Genomic DNA, 16350 nt, shown 5'->3' with positions numbered 1-16350 from the left:
ATTGATTAAGGAGATGACTTGGTTCGTACTTCGCGAGAGAGGTCATTTTTTCAGTAAGCCAATAAATCCTGCATGCTAGTAAAGCGTTCGCCTTGCATGGACCTTACATTCTGGATCTTGACGTGCATTCACTGGCAATGGGTCAAGCCCACCGGCTGACGGCTGGCTGTTCCACTGTCGGCCGCTGTCGCCGGCACGAACCGGCCGACCGGCGCCGGTGGCGGTACCGGCCGCCGGCTGACGCACGACGGTCGATGGCGTCCGACCTCCGCCCCCCCCCCCCGTCCCCGTCCCCACCCAGCGCGCTGAGGCTTCGCTGTCGGCTGGCGTCCGCTCCCCGGCCGTCGGCGGCCGACCCGGTGTCGTGCCGGGACGGACTCGACTGGAGCTGCGCCGGCCCATCCGCGGCTGTGGAGCGCCGAGGCGGAGCGGACGGTTCGGTGATTGACGCGGTCGGTTAGGGGACGGAGCGAGACATGATGAGGCTCGACTGAATGCCAACAAGTGGCTATTAGCATTGATCATCGGAGAAAGCCGGGCTTGAGTCGTATCATTCAGGGATGCTGCCTGCTGTCTTACTGAAGAAGTGCTGACAGAGCAGGGATCGGAGGGAGGGCAGACTTGCTCCCGTTGAAATGACTTTTTTGGCACGGAGTAGCCTCATAAAGTTTGCGTGTGGATGATTTTGGATATGTGACTGCACCGTGTCTTGACTAAGATGACTAGAACCAGGGCCCAGTTTCACCAAGTGCGGTAAACTCAATTTGGGGTAAAATACCAAACTACCCCACTCCATAACTACAAAAATACTGTCCCAAAATTAAGTTTACATAACTTGGTGAGATTGGGCCAAGTGCCCAACCTCACCAAGTTAGTTTAACTAATTTCGGGGTAGTATTTTTGTAGTTATGGAGTGGGGTAGTTTGGTATTTTACCCCAAATTGAGTTTACCGCACTTGGTGAAACTGGGCCACTTTCAAGGAGCATCGCTTCACCATTGCAACTGACTAATTCAACTTGTGGTTGTGCACCAAATCGCTTCGCTTCTGATACGTTACCACTTACCATGTCTTTTGAACCGGAAGCGTCCGTTGTATCAGTTGTCTGCCGCTGACTCTTGACCCGCTCCAAGTCCAGACTCTTCCAGTCTTAGTATCAATCATCTTGCGATGGACTGTCTGGTCCGACATTTGCTGGCTGTGAACGCTCTGCCAGTGTGGACTGCTTGCCGGTGGATCACGCGTTGGCGGATCCCCGACGCGTGGTAGATATCGATTGCTCGCTTCAACCCATGCCGGATGCCTGATTATCCTACGGATGACTGCTGATGGTTGCACTCGAGGCCAGTGGTCCTGGTTTTCATCGCTGCTTACCATCTGCGTCTGTTCCCTCGCCTTACCCCACGCTCACACCCCTACCCGTCGACCACGTCGTGACCCGGCCCTGACGTCATCGCGTCGGCAGCGTCGGGTCACGGCAGGTCGTCGTCGTGGTGCCGCGCCGCGGGTCGACCCACTCCTGTGTAGTGTATCGACCGGCGGTGGGGCCGGGCCCGCGGGGCCGCTGGATGGGAGTGGGACCCGCCCACGGGGCCGGGCCGGGCCGGACGGGGAGCGGAGACGGATTGGTGGCGTGACACGAGTCACGCCACCAAGAGCACGACTGATAACGGAGGCTGACAGACGTTAGAGCTTTGTTCAGCGGAGAAGAAATTACAGAAGATATTTTGGCACCACTTTTGTGAACGAAAATGGCGTATGTTTGCTAGATTCCAGCTTTGCCTGAGGTTATAAGCTCAGTGCTAGCTATTCCAATAGCCGTGTCGACCAACTCAACTGTACCACCTGCTGAATTCGGTGCTGGCGCCCACTATTCACGGGATGTATTGTTCGGTGAGCTGCCGCTGTCAGGATTGCAGCTGCGCCGGACATTGCAGACGCGTTTTTGTTCATTGCGCGGGCGCGGCGGCGGTTCCTGCACTGTTTCCGGCGCCGGTGGGTGTCCTGACCGCGCTGCCTGGGACCCGCCGCCGCTGCGGCGGCCGCTCACCGTGCGTCGGCCGGAGCGGGCCGGCCGCCGAGCCGCTGACGGCACTCTGATGAATATCTGTCTCCGTGGCGGAGTGCTGCCAGCCAGCCAGCCCATTCGGCGTCTCGCCGAACGGTGTCTGCTCCCCTCCCCCTGTCCCCGTCCCCTCGCCGCCTGGTTCTGTCCCGGAGCTGTCCCATTGGCGAGCTATATCCCGCCTGCCTGGACCGGACCCCGGTCCGATGCACGGTAATGCGAGAAGGGGCTGTCTTGTCGCATCTCCCAGATTGCAAACCGGTAGTCTGGTATGTATAGTGTGAGTCGTTCGGGGACACCATACTACCCATACATCCATTCATCTACATTCTACACACCACACGTCGGCGCGCCGCTCTGGAGCTTGTCAACGGCCCGGGGTGTTTGTGTGGCTAGTGGCCCGACGCTTGAGGTGTTCGATATGATCTAGTTCCAGCGTCTCCTCTCATCTCTCTCCCTTTTTCTCTATTTTCCCTCCCCTTTCATCTAATCTTTTCTGGTTTTTTATCTCCTCTCCCCTCCTCTTCTCTCCTCTCCTCTCCTCTCCTCTCCTCTCCTCTCCTCTCCTCTCCTCTCCTCTCCTCTCCTCTCCTCTCCTCTCCTCTCCTCTCCTCTCCTCTCCTCTCCTCTCCTCTACTCTCCTCTGTTCTCCTTTCCTCTCCCTGCTCGTCAACCCTGCTTCGCTTATTCGCTCGCTGGGTGCCATATTTCCACATCGGTCGCATGCTGGAGTTGCTGAGTTGCAATAACATTGTTTCGTCTTTTAATATGATAGTTTATTATCAATCTTCTTTAATAAAATAGCTTATTATAACTCAAAACTAGTTGGTATCTATCTCAACATTGCCGGGACCAGCGCAAGCAGGATGATATTGCGCGGGCCCTGACCTTTACCGTCTGAAGAGAAATTCCGGGTAGCCGTGGGGAGCGGCCCAGAAGCCATAGTGGAGTGTGATTCTATGCCCGGACACGTTCCGCCCTTCCCACTGCCTTGTCTGGCTGTGGTTGGGCTCTGTAGCGACCGTGGATGACCCCGGACTGTGTTACCGGTATCGAGCGACAGAACGGCTTGAACACAAGTCCTTCAGCCTGGGAGCTGAACTTCTAACCGGGTTAGGGGACGTGGTGACCAAAGACATAGGCCTGGCTTATAGTTGATTACCGCTTTGTTAACCCGCGCATGACTGGGGTATTTTCCATAACGCGAGTGACTGGGGGGGGGGGGGCTCTCCAGAGCCCCCCCCCTCCTATCTCTGAATCTACTAGGCCGATCGTGAAAATTCAAACGGTGTCTGATAGCCCTGGAAAAACTGTCGAGCGGAACCTATTTTCATTGACCTCGAGGTCACCGATGACGTCACAGGTCAGGTCAAAGTAAAAATTATCGACATTTTTGCTAGTTCACAATTTAGGCTCTGACCGCCGGACCGCCGGTCCGATCAGGCTCATTTTTGGTTTACGCACTCCTTGACGGATGCCTTAGATACCCTGAGGGTACCGAACTTTTACTTCGAATTTTTAAGGTCAAGGCCAGGTCATCCTAGGTCACGAAAATTGTATATCATGTATCGGTCACGTGACGCATGTTTTATGGTCCATTTTACTCGTAGATTTCGAAAATAGTGTCGTCTGTGTCATTTGAGGTCATTGTCAGCTGAATTTACCGGAGGTCAGGTCACTTTCAGGTCAGAAAAGGTCAAATTTTGAAAATGGATTTTTAACAAAAAAGGTACCTATCAGATGCAGTTTGAGCTCAGGAACACGATGGTGCCATTTATATTGCTGTACGACGTCAAAAACGTGCTGGAAAATGGATTTGAAAAAAAAAACAAAATTGTAAAATTTTGGCAATAATGCGAATAACTTGGCTATTTCTGAAGACATTGGGATAAAACTTGCAAAGGTAGTTCATCAGTGAGTATTCTATCACATATATTCCGGTTTTTGCGAAAAGTCAAAAACTTTTTGAAAAAATCAAAAAATATATTTTTTTGTAATTGTAAATACATATTTTTCAAATTTTCAAAATTTCAAAAATTCGAGATAGCAGTTTGATAGCTACGTGTATTTGTAGTCCACTCATGCAAAGAAAATAGATCTAGCTTTAAAACTGAGCTCTTGAGAGCGTTTGCCATAGTTCAGTATTTTGCATGAAAATCGGCCGACATGACGTCACTCTGACGTCATTTCCGGCCAAACTATGGTATCTAGAAATTTGAAATTTTAAGACAAGGTGTCAAATTGATGCCTCTGAGGGTAACGCAAGTTTCGTGTTGATCCGTCAAACGGTTTAGAAAATATTGCTGAAAAAACGGGAGGGGGGCTCTGTAGAGCCCCCTCCCCCCAGTCATGCGCGGGTTAACTCTTTCGGTCTGTTGGTTCTGGCCTTATCTCGGCCACCGGACGATGCTCAGGTGAGCCTGTCCTGTGCTGCTCTGTGTCGGGATCAGCCATCGACCTGTGGGCAGGGGGAGGTGCTCCGCACTGATTGTGACTCCTGATGACGGCATTGACCCCTTCCCTCTATCCCTCTCCCCTGTGGCATCGTCTCACGTGGTCACTGGTCACGGGTCGAACTGCTAGTCCGGAGCCCAATCAGCGTCCCCGTTTACATCTGTTGCTGCGAGAGGAACAGTTTAAGACATGGCCTGCCCGAGCGGCCTAGCGGTGGTCTCGGGATGAAATTGTGGTTGAATGGATGTTGTGGTCGTTTCATGGCAGTGTAAGTAGAGTTGCTGATAAGATACGAGTACATGAGATGAGATGCCGTTCTCCTCGGTGGTCGATATCGATAGGCTGGTCGGTACCTCGAAATTGATTTATGCTATTTTATGCTATAGGAAATACGGAAGGTCGATGCCCTCCAACGGCAGGCCCCGAGCCTTTTAACTTCTGGTGCTTCCTTTGCCAAAGTACTCTGTTCTGAGAGTTTCCCGTCTGCCTGGGCCACCTCCGCCCAGCACGGCTCCCGTTTTGAAGATTTACCGTGAGTGTATTACCTTTGTTGAGTGTGTCGTGCTGTTGTTGGTGTATCTTGCTGTTCGCCGGCTCCCGACTGGGGACAATCACTCTCGCTATCGCTGTAAGTCATCCTCCGCGGCACGGCCCCCTCCCCCGTACCGTATCATACCGCATTGTTCAGGTAGTTCTGACTTCTAACAATGCTGGCTTCCTCTGAAGAACGCAGTCTCCGAGGATGCTCTCTTGCCGAGGTTCGTGCGAAGATGCCTTCCGTGAAGCATGTACAACAGACTTGTAAACGACTCAAATTTTTTTTTGAGTCGATTCTTTGTTTGAGTCTGGAAATTTGAATCGATTCATCAAACGACTCATGATGTTAAATTTAATTGATTCGAATCAACTCATGACTCATCAAGTTCCTCGATAAAATGATTCGAATCAACTCATGACTCGAGCAACTAGCCAACGGAATGATTCGAATCAACTCATGACTCACACATTTTGATGAATCGATTCAAATCAACGCATGACTCACACGACATTTTTATTGAACTTATTTCATTCAACCCATGACTCACTATAGGCATTTGTTGATTATTTGACTCAAAGCTATGATAAAATGAATATGCCGCATACCACAATTGTATTAAGCAGCATAGTAGCCTTGACCAAAGATTCAAGCAGCTACCTAGTAGGACTAGGTACATCGGTACCTACTTGGGCAAACATGGTTGATGCAGTTTCCAGTTCCTAAGTCCCAATTCCACTTTTGAATTCTAATATTCCTGCAGATTGGGCTACCTATTCTGTAGCATACTGGTCACTGGTCAGTCTTGCTTCAATTTCTTATCTTGTCACCTACAACAAAGCAAACAAGTTCTAACTGCAAGCAGTCCAGAAAATACTTCAAATGTTTGTACACATCACTTCCATTCAGTTTGCTGTACACACCCAACAATATTTTGGGCTGTAGAAATCAAATACCAATAACATATGAGGTAAGTATGACTGAAATCCATTTATAATGGACACAAATCCAATTGAAGCAAGGCTGACCAGTTGCAAATCTTACCTGCCTTTTCAAAGACATTGACATACCAATTACCAAAGTCACTGTGCCCACCGGAAATCGCAGTTCATGTCTGATACCCATGGCCTTGGTTTGATATTTAAATGCATTTCATAACTCAATCAGCTTTGAAATTATTTCTATCTGTATGAAATGAATCTAAGGCATTCTCCAGAAGCCGTGATATTGAACAGATTTTTAGCCAACTGGCGCCGCATGGTGGCGCTAGCAGAGCGTATAACACTAGCGCTCTACTAGCGCCATCATACGGCAACAGCTGGCAATTAACTGAGTCAATACCAATGCCATTCTCCAAGGCCAGTGATTCCGTGTTGATATGAAAACCGCGCATTTGAGCGTCATATATGCTGAGCCTTACGCACGCTAATCTACTGCATAAAGGTAACAATTTTGGAACACGATCGGGAAGAGGACAAAGTCTCCACTCTAGCACATACTAAACGCCTAATGACATTGATACAAAGACCCCGAATGCATTGACGAGTAAATGTGCATCAGGAACGGATTTTCCTACTTGTTCATCATAGTGATACGTTTGTAATACGCAATTACTCTGCTCATGGATCCCAGCTCAAAGACGCTAAGATCAAAATCAGGTCAGTCCCAGAAACTTTGGTTTTTATTCTATATCTAAGTACTAACAACAAATTGTAGTTTGTTTTCTACGTTAATGAATTGGCACTAAGTCATGATCGCAACCTTGCGGTACTTTAAAGGGACCCTCCCACCTTCAAAAAAGTTAATGAATTGGCATGAAAGTGATGTCCCTTGGTTCAGAAAGAGCGAAAACGAATATCTACCAAATTTCACCGAAAAATATTCACTGGTTTTCAAGATATTAGGCTTTTACTTTTGTTTACTTTTTGGGATCTCCCCTGTTACTAGCGACTTTATTTGGAAGCAATAATTTGGCAGCCTTAAAGTGCGGCAGACGTTGCGCGCAAAGCAGCGTATACCACCACGTGTTAACGATGGTTTTAGTCTAAGATTTAAAAATCGTTAGATCTCCGCTGACGTCACAAATTCTAAGGGGGCATTCCAATGCATTAGCCCCTTATAATCCGAAAACTGCAAGTTTGAAATTCCATATCTTCGAATTAAAGCATTTTTCGATGTTGTGAGTGCCCAAACCGGTATTTGCAGGCCATGGCCACCAATTTGGCTATCTCAACTCAAAACTAATGTTAAGGTGTGAGTGTCCCTTTAATGCCATTTCGATTTTGCAGTACTTTAACGCCAACAAAATTTTGCAGTGTTTTAACGACTGCTTTGTCTTGCTATTGGTGTCGACATTTCTGGCGGACCTTACAGTTTTATGTTTCTCTATTTTGATTTTGATTTTCTGGTTTGGGACGTTATATAGTTGATATTTGAAGGACTTATGTATTCCATTCTAAAAACGAATATCTTTTACCAAGAATATTAGCAAAGGTATCAGTATATTTATCTTGTTCCATGTTTGATGTTAGGTTCTGACTGATGAAGTCACTGCTCCATGGATCCCCATTTCACATCATTTTTAGCAGCTGTAGTAAAAGGGGCTTAGGTGAGCATGAAATTCATTGTTTTTCTTACGCCTTATATTATTAAATATGACCTGAATCTGGTTCTAAAATACAAACTGTGAAGCGAAGTGAAATGACCATGGCATGAGTGTTTTACTTTGCAACACAAGGTTGCTCAATTGGAAAGAAAATATTTTCTTCTTGCACAGTACACAATTTTCCAAATGAATTTCGGGAACGGGTCCATCTGGTTCCAATGCTGACCTAGACCGGGTCTGACCGGTTCTGGAAATGTTCCAGTCAGACTGGGTCCGGGTCCGGGTCCCAAAATTTTCCAGTTTTGCCACCTCTAGTACCTAGGTACCAACTGCCAAATGCTTTTGGCTCATTAGGCGCCTGTGCCTGAGCCTCTGAGGCTCTTGTAAGTCTGAAATATGGAGTTAAGTGATGGCTAAAGCTGAGGGGGTGATCTAGCATTGATTATTAGGGTGTTGATGGTGACTTGTAAACGACTCAAATTTTTTTTGAGTCGATTCTTTGTTTGAGTCTGAAAATTTGAATCGATTCATCAAATGACTCATGATGTTAAATTTAATTGATTCGAATCAACTCATGACTCATCAAGTTCCTCGATGAAGTGATTCGAATCAACTCATGACTCATCGAAAAACGGTTTGATTCTGAGTCGATTCACGAATCAACTCAGAGTCGTTTACGAGTCTGAATTGTACAATCTCGACTGTAATTGGCTTAGTTTCTTATCTCCAGAATCCACGCTAGGGCTCTTTTCCAGCAGCATTAAAGAAACTAGGCTTCGCTGTCTTATCTCCCCGTGTTTGCATCGTCTCCGTTGATAAAACCATCCGCTCCGTTCCGATTTATCCCCGTGGATGGCCGCTGCTGTCAGTGCGTTCCGCCCGGCGACCCCGTCCGAATATGGGCGTCGAGCTCCGAGCTGCCCGGGCTAGGGGGGAGAGGGGAAGGGGCAGGGGACTCCCACTAGACCAGGGCGGTGTGGCCGGCCGCCCGTGTGCTATATTAATTGGATCGGTGGCACCGCGCCCCGTGCCCGGCCCGCTAACGAGATTTGCGGCGATCAGTCGCATGTGTCGAGAGAGCTTGTGGTGCGGATATACATCAGATGGGCTGCGGCGTGACTGACTGTGGTGCTGGGATGCATCAGAAGTCGCAGGTGGGGCTGGATGCTCCTGCAGATGCGTTAGATTATAATTAGCTGGGAATCGCAGCGTGCTGGCCATTAATTAACGATCGGCACCGGGCAATGTCATTGGTGGTTGCCGTTGGTCGTGTCGTGGGAAATCTACCAGTCAACTCGCAGTAGATTGATAAAGTGGTTCACCGACTCCTTGATTAGACTCATGTCACCACACCTCTTATCAAAAGCAGCAACACCAACGATCCGTCGTAGGTCCGCCTCAGTTAGCTTGATGATGTTCGGTGGTTGAATTGACTGGTGGTGATGCCGTTTCTACGTTTGGTTTTTGATGCAAATGCATCTATATTCTATAAGCGGCCAGAATACGAACAATACAAAAATGTAAAACGTTGTTTTGTCCCCCTCTTCACGATTAGCTTAAATTCTGTAATGCACCTTTGCACCAGAGCTGACATCCTTCGGTTTCTTAGCGGCTTACCCAGCTCCCTGGAGATGTTGCACCCCGTTCTCAGCCCGGTAGTCTGCTGTTTGTACCGGGCCTCTCGACCCTGAGTGTGCCGGTGCCTGCCTCTCGCGCCGGCGCGGGGGCGTCCGGTCCAAAACCGGTTACACTTATGTGGATGCGAGACACTAGCTTCCGCATTGCACCTGCGCTGTTGATGCGATTTAGAACATAACGCCTGCCAGTGGTATGGATCTTGTCTAGCCAATCTGAGTGCCCCTGACCTGGTTTAACCTGACCTAACCTGGTCTTGTGTCTTTGACTGACCCGAGTGGTCCTAATCTGGCGTGACCTGATCTGACCTGGCCTGGCGTCACCTGACCTGACCTGACATTCTGTGTCTTTTACCGACCTTTTCCAGACCTGTCGTGACCTTGCCTGACCTGACATTGTTTCTCGTGTCTTGCACCGATCTGAGTGTTCCTGACCTGGCGTGGCCTGACCTGACCTGACATTGTGTCTCGTGTCTTTCACAGAGGGCGTGCCTCGGGTGCACTATTTCGGCCCGTGCGGACGCTACAACGCGCTCGTCATGGAGCTACTGGGGCCCAGTCTGGAGGACCTCTTCGACCTCTGTGATCGCAAGTTCACGTTGAAAACCGTGTTACTCATAGCCATTCAATTGGTGAGTCATTGCGCCTCTGGCCGAGAGTGTGAGTCAGACTGCAGAATATGGTTGTCTGCGTCGTTTCGCTGCGACTTCGCCGCTGTGTTGAGTCAGAGAGGATGTTTTGGCCTGTGCTGAACCTCGTCTCCCCGAAATGTCTCCGTCCTGGCTGTGGTGTGTGGGCTGAGGACCGCCACTCCTCTCACTGCTGTCTGCTCTATCACTGTCATCTTTGGTCAGGGATGTCTGTGCTGGGGTGGAGGGGACGGCGTTGGGGGAAGGGGGGGGGGCGGAGGGAGCAGTTTTGTGTAATGGGGACAGGATACTCATCATAACCGACCCACTCAGCTCTTGTTTCGCGTATACTACGGACAGAGACGGGAATTTACCCCACTATCCCGCATCCATGCACTCTCCCCGCACGAACCCAGCCTGATTAGTGGAAACTGAATCACAATCCTCACCAATCCTAGTCTTTTATTTACCCTTCACGCCATTTACATCATTGACTCAGTAATCAGCGCCCCCTCCCCCTCCCTCCCGTCCCTCCCTGCGTATTCTGACCAGTGATATTTGTATCTGTGTTTCAGTTACATAGGATAGAGTTTGTGCACTCGAAGCACCTGATTTACCGGGATGTGAAACCGGAAAACTTCCTCATCGGTCGCAGCTCGAACAAACGGGACAAGTGCATCCACATCATAGGTGCGTATCACGGTGGCCTGCCAGAGGATCACAACGAAAGCTCCCTTGTCAAATTTCCTGTTTATTTCCTATCTCTTCACGGAACCTCTAGCTGCTCAGTGCTTAGTGGTTATCGCTATTCCCAATGTCTCACCAGTCATTGCCCTGTCATGATATTGCGTATCCTCTAAATGAATTGTATAGACCAACAAGTGTGCTCGTCACCTGTCCAAGAACACTTTAACCACTTGTGCTGTGTTGTAACGTCGTGTGGTGTGGGTGTCTATGTGGCCAGATTTCGGTTTAGCGAAGGAGTACATAGACCCGGAGACTCACCGGCATATACCGTACCGGGAGAACAAGAGTCTGACGGGCACCGCGCGCTACATGAGCATCAACACCCACCTCGGGAAAGGTGAGAACGCTGGTGAACTGGCAAAGGTGAGAACGCTGAACGACTGCTGCTGGGCTGGCGTAACGTCTAACGCAGAACGGTCAGTGGAGGATCATGGAAGGGGAGGGGCAGCTATCAGTACAGAAAGGAAGTTTGAGGAAGATATGGTGAGCCGTGAGGGCTGGGTGGTGAGGAAGCTTTACTTAAGCTGGCATTGACTGCCCTGACTTGCTACAATGCCGTTTGATGTGTTTGGGGATGTTGTGTTCGTGTTGGAGTTGAATGATATCATTGATAGACATGTTTCATATTCATAAACACAAACGGTGTTGTAATATCCATTGGTAGTTTTGAGAAACATCAGCCCGGCTAATCCTTGTGGGTGCTTCGCTCCGTCATTATTTGTGTCATACAGGGTGTTCACTAAAAATTGAGACAAAGTTTAGCAGGCTGTATCTTCGGTAAAAATGTACCGATTTAAACAAACGAGGCATTGTTGTAATGCACATTGCATCTGCTGCAAACCGTTGAGCGTCAACAGATTTGCCTGATTCCCGTAGGTCATTTTTTGGACATTTTCTTGTAAGTGTTTTCACAAGGTCTGGCACCAGTGGACCGTGAATTTGGCCAATTCATGGCGGTAATGAGCAGCCAGTTGATATTTTGTATCAAATTTAAAGACACCAATTTACGTAATAGCCTTCGGCAAATCACATTAGATACTCATTTGTTAATTTCAGTCGTGGCAAATGGCTTATCGGGCCTTGTTTCAATCATGCAATTTTTACATCGGCCGGAGCCCCCAAGGCGCCCCTTGATTAGTGTGCTGGCGCGAGGTCGGACCAGAAGATCACCTTCTGGTTACATATGTTGTTCTGCATGAACCTCTAGTGCTAAATAATACACTTGACTCAGAAAGTATCATATTGTAAAGGACCGGCCTGGAGGAATAAAGTCGAACTGATGATATGCTCTGAAATAACACACGTACCACGGCATCCAGCGTTAGCTAGGATGCTAAATGGACGTTAGCTCTTGATTCATTGATAACATCACTACAGAACACTCCATTGTCTAGTAAATTGTCGCCCTTTGACAAAAACATGATTTTTCTTCCTTAAATAGATCGGTCGTTTTCTGCAATTTGTGGCGCTTTCTTGACCTTTGTTTATTTACTTCTCTTGCCTTATGTTGTTCCCAATCGCTTCGAGAAATCATTTACGCCGGTTGTAACTCATCCTAGCCTCAGGTGTGATATATGTTCTTCGCTTAGGCACAGTTAATACCTTACTGATCGGCAGCATTGCATCGTGAGGTGCCAAAAAGCCCCTCCACGTGCATTTTCGGGGCCCCGACCTTTCCTTTCGTCAGTATCTTCACATTTGCACCACTTCAGATTTTCTGACTCCCACACCCACTAGAACTTTCGTCCCACCATACGGTATGTAACTAATTTCGACATTTTAAGCTTTCATTAGGTATTTGTACGTGCCAGACTCTCCCATTGACGTACTATTTTGGGAAAGCGTGCCAATTGGCTTTCGGTGGGCCTTATTTAAAACGACCTCCAACGCGACTGTTTTCATTACACCCATGAAATTTTATGTTCGGTATGATACAAAAATGTCCCTTTTATCTCCATGCTAAGTTGCATCGTAATAGCTTGCTTCACTTTTGATGTGCAGTCATTCAAAGTTTGTGTCAATTTTTAGTGAACACCCTATATGTTTGGTGCAGTTTTGGAAAAGTAATTTAGACATGTAATCTTTCAAAAAGTCTGATAGAAATCATGAAATTTTAGCAGTTTAGCGCCTTCTTCTGGCGCAGGTCAGAGTCACCGAATATCGCGTTTCCATGTTTTGCGTCTATTTCGTCTGTACCCTATAATCTTAATTCTAAATCGATGCGCTTGATTTGATCTGACCTGTCACTCACCAGCCCATCATTGGTTTACCCCAACGTTCGTCCCACACCATGTCAACCCACTTGACCGGTGTCCCGCCCGCCGTGTTTCAGAGCAGAGTCGGCGGGACGACCTGGAGGCGCTGGGCCACATGTTCATGTACTTCCTGCGCGGCAGCCTGCCCTGGCAGGGTCTCCAGGCAGAGACCCTCAAGGAGCGCTACCAGAAGATCGGAGACACCAAGCGGGCCACGCCCGTCGAGGTGCTCTGCGAAAACTACCCAGGTGAGAGTGTGGTAGAGGAATGTCGATGGATTGTTCAGGAATTATTGTTGTTAGAAGGGCTAAATCTGGCATGTAATCTGTAAAGAATCCTCAGAGTGGTTACGGAGCGAGCGAAGCGAGCGTAGTCTTTCCTTAGATTAACGGAAATTTCTGAGTATGAGCGGCCGGCCGGCCGGCCGTGGTCACGCTTTTGCGAGGCTTATATCTCAGCAACCACTTGACCGATTTACATGCGGTAATTTTTGTAGGGTAGCTTCATTCCTTCTACCAAGTATTGGACTATTCCCGATGCATGTGGGTGACCCCTTATGCACGTGCCACGTGCAAAACGAAGAGGTGTCACTTTTGTAATTGTTGCAATATCTCGGTAACTACTTGGCCGATTGCGCTGAAAGTTGGCATGTAGGTAGGCACCCACTAGGCAATGCATATCCATGTGCCAGAGTTGGGGTGCTGCTGCACGTGCGCACGTGCAGGGGTCGATTCCAGATCTCGAGAACGGCTGGACCGATGGCGCTCAAATTTGGTACATGGTTAGGGACCAGTTAGTAGGGACTAGGGAGCCGTGCAAAAGTCAGTTGGGACCCATTTTGCACGTGCGCACGTGCAGGGTGCCGCTTCCAGATCTCGAGAACGGCTGGGCCGATTGTGCTCAAATTTGGCACATCGCTAGAGACCGGTTAGTAGGGTGCCGTGCACAACTCAGTTGGAGGTACCCCCTCGCAATTTCGCACGTGCAAGGCTCACCCTCTCGCTCGCTCCGTTAGTCGCCCCAAAAGGCGTTATACTGGTGATAGTTTGCAAAATGACGCCCAGAAAAGCTGTCGTTGGAAGCAGAAGGCTTTCAATCTCGAATCTTGACACGTTTGGGTGCCATCGCGGTCCTTCCAAGGCACCGGATTTAGAACCGAGTAGCACACTTGAGCTCTGAGAAGTAAAACAGCGCTGAGTATTTTGCGAGGAATGTCACGGCAAAAACACCGCTGTTTCTGGGTCAGACGCGTTCCGATATGCCGTGCTATCTTGTCTGAAATCCACACCTGTACTTGACGGCGCTGATCTTACATGGCCACTGCTGATTATTGATCAGGTATCGGTTGTGTTATTCAGTCTGAGTCATCTTACACCTGCCTTGGCGAGGTCGCGGGGCTACCTTGAGTGCTAGAGAGGGAAGTTAAGCCGATAGCCCGTCTGAGGAGGCAGGCTGTGCGTCACTGCAGCCCACGAGTCAGGTGCCTCCGTCGCTAGTGATGACGTCACTGGGTTTAGCAGGAACGGCAGCTCGGAATGGTTATTGTTATGATATATTCATGGTGAGGGTATGGTAGGGAGGGAGGGGCACACCAGCTGTTACCGGTAATGGCGTGCTGCTTGGGTCGTCTGAAGTGGTACGGTGCTACAGCTGCTGCACTTTGTGTAGCCCCTCATACCTCGGTTGTGGGCCCGACAACCGTGGACGTGTCTGTCGTCGAATATGTTGATTTCTTCGCTATTTGTGACCTGAATAGAGGGAAGGCTCGAGATGTGCAGCTGTGCCGTGACTGTATGCACAAGACACTGAGAGCTGTCAGCCCGCCTCCCGCACCGTCTAACCCTAGTTCGTCACCAACACCACTGCCCCACTGAGCTACCACACCTTCCAGGGCGTTCAAAGAGTTCGTTCGGTGGTATCTGGGTACGGCATACCTCCCCCTCCCCCCTCTCCACCGATCTCTAGCACACCCGACACGTGCTACACGAGCTCGGTGGCTCCATCTACCAGTAGAAACCGACAGGGAGGATCTCCGTCCCCGGAGACCGGTGATACTATATCAGTGAACTCAGTGCCGGACTGAGCTCGGATGTGAAGTTAATTCTGACCGGGGCGTGGCGGCGCCCGTGGTATGTTGACGAGCCGGTTGCCATGACGACAGTGGGGCTCGGGTCGTTGGTTGATAATGTGATGCGGGTTCGACGCAGCGTCATTGGCGGTGACGGGGGATTTGATCGCCCCCGGGGGGTCGGCCGACACGCTGATGGGCCATTATTCAGGGCTGAGGAGCCATGTAGCTGACAGGTTGAAGTGAAATCTGGCTTTGCATAGGTCACTTGCAAGTGAAGATCTGATGCGAGCTTGCTAAGCGAGATTCAGGATATAAAACCGATGCGTGTCATGTCGGAGATTCAGGTAAAAATTGACAGGTCCAGACTAGAATACACATCTCAGCTGAGTCATGCACTTGTAGCGCCCTTTATTGGAAGGGTAAACAACGATACACGAGGGCACGACTGATGAACGGGGATTGCTGCCACGTCTACCTGTCGGAACGCTGTGATCGATTCCGGGGCGGGGCGGAACACGAACCCTATCCCTACCCAGTAGAGGAACGGATCGCTGCACCACCAGGAGGGGAGCGGAATAACCCTCGATCAGGGGAGGAATGGCATGTGAGGTGCATAGTGGGTAGTGCTGCGAAAACAGTGCAACATATGACAAGAAATGCAGGGCGTGATCTTGCTGCAATAAAAATGTTGCTGATTGACTGATCAGGGTAAATTATAAAACTATGGGGATTGAGAGGGCGATATTTGTGATACGGGAATTAACGATGGTGTCTTATTTGGGAGAAGCTGACATGCCGGCTGTTGGGACGACCATTGTTTGGAAATACTGCTCGACGGGCAGCCGACACTGACGAGCACTCGTGGATGATGCTTACACAATGTCGCGCCTTACACGTCAGAATGAAGATGGATTAGGTTTTATTATGAAAGGAAGTGCCGTTCCTCAACAGGAAGGCTGGGCTAAATTTAATTTCACCGGCGCCTTAAAATTCTGTCTCGAGCTATTTCGAGCATCTTAGCCGCGAAGTGCTCACTTAGGGCCAATTTTCTTCTGTGAAACACTGATTGCTGCGATCATTTTGCGGAGCTGCGATTCAGCCTAATCTGACGTCTCCTTTGTGTGTTGGCGGCCCTTTCAGTCGCCGTGCTCATTTAGTAGACTGGTCTGTCGCGGCGCGACTGAACCGAAATCGATGTGACCTTTTCAGCCTCTCAGGCCACCGCTGATCCGTGAACGTAGAGTCCTTGGCCTTGGTCGTATAAAGCACTTGGGCCGGATAAGCCAGCACAATCCGCTCCAAATGCCAGGCGCCGCCGGCGGTCTATAATTCACTGTAATGCGTGAGTCGAGTGCT

The 16350-nt window shown here is 49.3% G+C and overlaps 1 protein-coding gene across 9 annotated transcripts in view; it reads left to right on the top strand.

Annotated features, from left to right (window-relative positions):
- LOC122387388 (casein kinase I-like) overlaps positions 1–16350 on the top strand; it is a 39160-nt gene that overhangs the window by 15059 nt on the left and 7751 nt on the right. For 5 of the 9 annotated variants that reach the window (XR_006257579.1, XR_006257578.1, XR_006257577.1 and 2 more), the window contains exons 4-7: positions 9776–9924; positions 10497–10611; positions 10870–11005; positions 13001–13171. Coding sequence is in view for 6 of the 9 variants with exons in the window: in XM_043377539.1 (XP_043233474.1) it covers positions 9776–9924; positions 10497–10611; positions 10870–11005; positions 13001–13171 (571 nt within the window). In the remaining 3 variants the exon portion in view is untranslated. The remainder of the gene's footprint in view (positions 1–9775; positions 9925–10496; positions 10612–10869; positions 11006–13000; positions 13172–16350) is intronic. The other 4 variants (XM_043377541.1, XM_043377543.1, XM_043377542.1 and 1 more) reach the window with 1 other exon arrangement.

The sequence above is a fragment of the Amphibalanus amphitrite genome, unplaced genomic scaffold (assembly GCF_019059575.1).
Source record: "Amphibalanus amphitrite isolate SeventyFive unplaced genomic scaffold, NRLGWU_Aamphi_draft 000285F_arrow, whole genome shotgun sequence".
In the NCBI taxonomy this organism is placed as follows: domain Eukaryota; kingdom Metazoa; phylum Arthropoda; class Thecostraca; order Balanomorpha; family Balanidae; genus Amphibalanus; species Amphibalanus amphitrite.
This window is presented reverse-complemented; position numbering and strand designations above follow the sequence as displayed.